The sequence below is a fragment of the Notothenia coriiceps genome, unplaced genomic scaffold (assembly GCF_000735185.1).
Source record: "Notothenia coriiceps isolate Sejong01 unplaced genomic scaffold, NC01 NC01_scaffold00033486, whole genome shotgun sequence".
Taxonomy (NCBI): domain Eukaryota; kingdom Metazoa; phylum Chordata; class Actinopteri; order Perciformes; family Nototheniidae; genus Notothenia; species Notothenia coriiceps.
In genome coordinates, this window is record NW_011366187.1 from 1 (window position 1) to 4,606 (window position 4,606).

At 42.3% G+C, this 4,606-nt stretch overlaps 1 protein-coding gene across 1 annotated transcript; it reads right to left on the reverse strand.

Annotated features, from left to right (window-relative positions):
• Window positions 1-1,051: 1,051 nt before the first annotated feature.
• On the reverse strand, window positions 1,052-3,971 carry LOC104961623 (sperm-associated antigen 1-like). The gene is made up of 4 exons (XM_010789953.1): window positions 3,832-3,971; window positions 3,534-3,640; window positions 3,046-3,175; window positions 1,052-1,606 (listed from the first exon to the last, which is right to left on the reverse strand). The coding sequence occupies exons 1-4, from the start codon at window positions 3,878-3,880 to the stop codon at window positions 1,104-1,106; spliced, it is 789 nt and encodes a 262-aa protein (XP_010788255.1). The 5' UTR covers window positions 3,881-3,971; the 3' UTR covers window positions 1,052-1,103.
• Between the last annotated feature and the right edge of the window lie 635 nt (window positions 3,972-4,606).

The following is a 4,606-nucleotide window of genomic DNA, read 5'->3' on the forward strand; positions in this document are numbered from 1 at the left end:
ATCAGAGGGTTACAGGTTCAAACCCCACTGCAATCAGCATGTCCTTGTGTCCCTAAGACACTTCACCCCAAATTGCTCTTGTGGTGATTGCCCACTGTATTGAGTATGTAAGTCGCTTTGGATAAAAGCGTCTAACAAGTGACATGTTATCAGGAGTGATAGATTTTGGGTTGGCATAAATAAACTGCAGGGCCTGGAGATCAAACCACCAACCTCTGATTGGTGGATGTATCCTCATCTCTACTTTTATCTATGTTGTGCCTGCATTACATGTAGCCATCATACAGGTAATAGACCTTGGACAATGTGGATATTCAGTCCCTTTAACCCCAGCAACACAGTGGGTAGGAGATAAACAGAGAGACTATGTTGAACCTGACAGGCAGCGGTTTCTCCCTCTGTCTCCCTCTCTGTGAGAATTATAGCTGCAGTCCTACAGATTCAATTTCACAGTGAGTGGTTAGCGGTCATGTGACCTAGGCAGACCTGAGCTGAGAGCCTTAGCACCAGGCTGAGGCTCAAACATAAACACTGTCCCACCGTATGCACCTCAACTGCCACAATTTGGCTCATTGTTGTAAGGAGAGAGTCACGGAAGACACAAAACAAACGTTGGGACCTTTTAACTCCTGAATATTGAACCATTGCCATTTGCCACAGTTCCACACTGTACAGTATGTGTGGACTGCTTCTTGGAGATCAGTTCGCTTGTTGAGGTTTTTCCCTCATGGAAAAAACTGCCTTTTAAGTGGTTTTAATTTTTACCTCCACTGATAAGGCAACACAAACTAAAGGGAAGCACTAGGTTTATAGCTGCAAGGTCATGACCTTTGATTTACAATAATTGCGATGGCCTGTTGGAGAAAGTCCTAAAGAGCATTGATGATTAAACAACATAAAGCAACATGTATTCAAATAAGGGGGATAAACTGGTGAAGAAACTGGCCAGTTACACTACAGACCAGCTGTATAACACCCTGCTATAAGAACACATGTTATTACGCACAAGGAGGCGCATCTAAACTTCTTACCATACATCCAGCTTTATCCTCCACACAATGTGACTGATCTACCAACCACCACAGACTATTATATTATTGTATCTATGGTAAGAACAACAGCATCCACCATGATGAGGACTGCTCCACCTTACCTGAATCTGTAAAGCCTTGGATGGCTTGTGAGTATTTCTCCAGTGCGTCGGCAAACTGTCCATTTTTAAACAGCAGGTTTCCTTCATTCTTTAGCCGGGACAGATGCGGGGGCAGGGCTCCACATGGAGCATCAAGGTTGACGGTTTCCCCTGCGTTTCCTCCGACCGGGGGTTCTTTCCTGCTGCTGGGATCAGCTGGGGCTGAAGCCGTGGAGCCCCTCTTGCCGGATCCATTGGCCACCTTCTCCTTGGACTCCTGCGTGACTCTGTACTTGTCTGCGCTCGCTCCTTTGCCTCTCCGGTGTCCGTGGTGGGAGTTGTTGGGCTCACTGTGAGGACCCCCGTCCCCTCTGCTGTGGGGCTTCTTTTGAGTGTTACCCATGTCTCCCCTCTCGACAGGAGCAGCTGAGCTCTCCTCCCCTCCCACAGGCTGGCTGGGTTCAACCGGACGGGCTAGAAGGGCGAGGGAGGGAGGGAGAGGCAGAGGGAAGGGAGAGGCAGAGAGAAGGGGGAGACACGCCCACAGGAAGGAGTCAGTGGTTACATCACAGTGGGGGAGGGTTGGACACAGATGACACACAACCACTTCAAAGAGGGAGTTCCAGGAAGCAGCCATGCTCAGTGAATTATGAAAGTGCTTGGTGGGGGAGGGCAGATAACACGCACGCATAGTATGTCACGTTACCCAGAGGGCCATGGGTGTTTCCTTTCTCTGCAGCACAGGAGGGGCTGTGATGAAAATGACTGCTATCACCACTTACTGTTTCTGAAGCATTCTCACATGTTTTGTGTAATTCATTGGTTTAGAGAGCAAATCCTTTGCCAGGCAGAGGAAGTAAGGACTTAGTGAAGCAGGCATCTACAGCTATACTACAGAATAGTGTACAAATATATATTTATATATATAATGTAATCAAAAACTCATAATGATCCTTTACATCTAGTTATTAAATAATTATAAATAAGAAACGTTCTGTGGGACATTTAACTTTGGAAAACAAACCTATTATAATTATTATATCTATTATAAACCGTAGGTCATTGAGACACTTCCTGATCTCATACATATAGATGTTTTAATGGATGGAATTGTCAACATCTTTAAATGTGAACTTTAACCTACCTATCAGCCAGATATTCATTAATAATGTTTCATAGACATGTTCTTCTTTATTTCATCCACTTTGTTGTTAAATGTTTTCCTATCCTAGATTAAACCAGGATGGAATTGTTTTTTTAATAAAATAATATACTCTAAGAGCCAGAGGCACTAGCTACTTTTATTGGAAAATAGTTGGCAGCAATGGAGCTTTTCTATAAGATATACTTTATGAATCCTTCTCAGGGAAATGTCTTTATCCCCTCTTTTGTGTCTACACACATTACACACACACACAGAGGATATACATGCACATACACATTTTCACAGTCCAGATTTTCTCTCTTATTCGCAGCTTGACAATCATTTGAAACACTTGCAAAGTTACAATTTTATATGACTTATTGGTGGACATGAGGTATCAGAATCAGACTTTACTGTACAACTAAGCAAATTCAGTTATTTGACCCACCATAGAGCTTTTGAATCTATCACAACTAGGTAGTTTGTTTCTAAATTGAGAGCAGTATTAATAATTAGTGAACAACTGCAGCCCACTGCTTTATACACAACACAAACATGTGTACTGGTTAAAAAGGTGGATTTTCAATAAAAAGACAATCTAATCGAACTATCCATGACGTGCTAGATATAGCTAAGAGACCATTACCTTCATTTAAACTAATCATAAATAGATTTCTGAATGGATTTAGGAAATGATAAGCAGTCACTGGCCAGTGTCTGGGTGTTCATGAAGGATATACGTAGATATTGATTATGGAAGTGTTCTCACCAGTCTCTTTGGCTCTGGTTTTATCGTTGTCATCTTCCTCTTCTACTTCTTGGATGAGGATTTTTTTGCCTCTGCTTTGCTGCTCGGGTTGACGTTCCTTCATCTTCTTCTCAATTTCCAATAGAAGTTTCTATATCCAAAAACAACTCACACATTATAATGTGTCTACCGTATCATCCAAACACCACTGACTAGTGGTAAAAGGAACACCTTCTGATTTATCTGAAGTAGCCTACATTGAAATCCTTGAAAAATGGACATATAAACAATTCCCTTTAAACAAAATGCATACAAATACATATAAAATACAATACATACAACAACTGAAAAAATTACACCATTCTCTTTTTACAGGAATAACAAACTACATGATAGTGCAGTAGCTGCTGTCAGTTTTAAGAGCCTGGTCTCACACAAATACAGCGACACCTAGTGGACCAACCGGCTCGAGGCATGTGTTCACCATGCGTCAGGCTGCTGTCACCCACCGTGGCTGCAGCATTCTGTGGCTCTTTCCTTAGCACCACCCTCAGGTCTTCAACAGCCATTTGGAAGTTGCCCATTTGATTATTAACTGTGCCACGGCGTAGCAAGGCTAATGATAAAAGATAAATCACAAACAGTACAGACATTACATTCATTCTTTCTTTACATCCTGTGCTTTAATGTTGCAAAAATAATGTGTTTTGAGCTATAGTGAAACACTGAAATGATGCCAATAATAAAATCATATTTCAGTTGGCATGTAACTCCATTAAAATGCTACTTTACAAAAACTATAAGCACCTTTCATATTGCCAGGTTCCAGCTCCAGTACCCTCTCACAGTCTCTCATGGCATTGTGCCAGCTCTGGAGATGTATCTGTGCCTGTGCTCTGTTGTTGTATGCAGCCACAGCCGGTTGAATGGAAAGACTCCTGTAATGAAAAGCCAGGAATAAAACAAAACAAACCTTAATTAAGAGATTAATGGACAAACACTTTACGAAACAGTATATGGGAATGGAAGCTCTTAAATGCACAACCAGGGTTGGGAGGGTTACTTTGTAAATGTAATCAATTACTGATTACTGAATACATGGCTCTGAAAGTAATCCGAATACAGTTACAGTTACGTGTCTTAAAAAAGTAATCGTAATCAGATTACTTTAAGATTACTTTTGGATTACTTTATTTTTCCATCACGGATGGGTATGTTTTGGTGTACAGGAGACACAAAAAGCAAAAGGAAACTGAACGTGTTTTTACTGTTTTAATGGCTTATCAAGAGAACAACTGAAACATAACATCTGAAACGATGTAACAACATAATACACTTTTTGGGGATGCAGCTTGGGATGTGAGGAGTGAGGGACACGGCTTAGAACGGGCGTGTCGTCTTCTGTCCTGCCAGTGTTGGCAGGACCTCCTTCACTTCATGAAATCTCTGCAGCACCAGGAGGCAGCGGGAGGGTTAACTCAGCCTCTGAGAACACAAGCGCGCAGTGCCTTTCACGCACCGCCTTTCACGCACCGCCTTTCACGCACCGCCTTTCAAGCACCGCCTTTCAAGCACCGCCTTC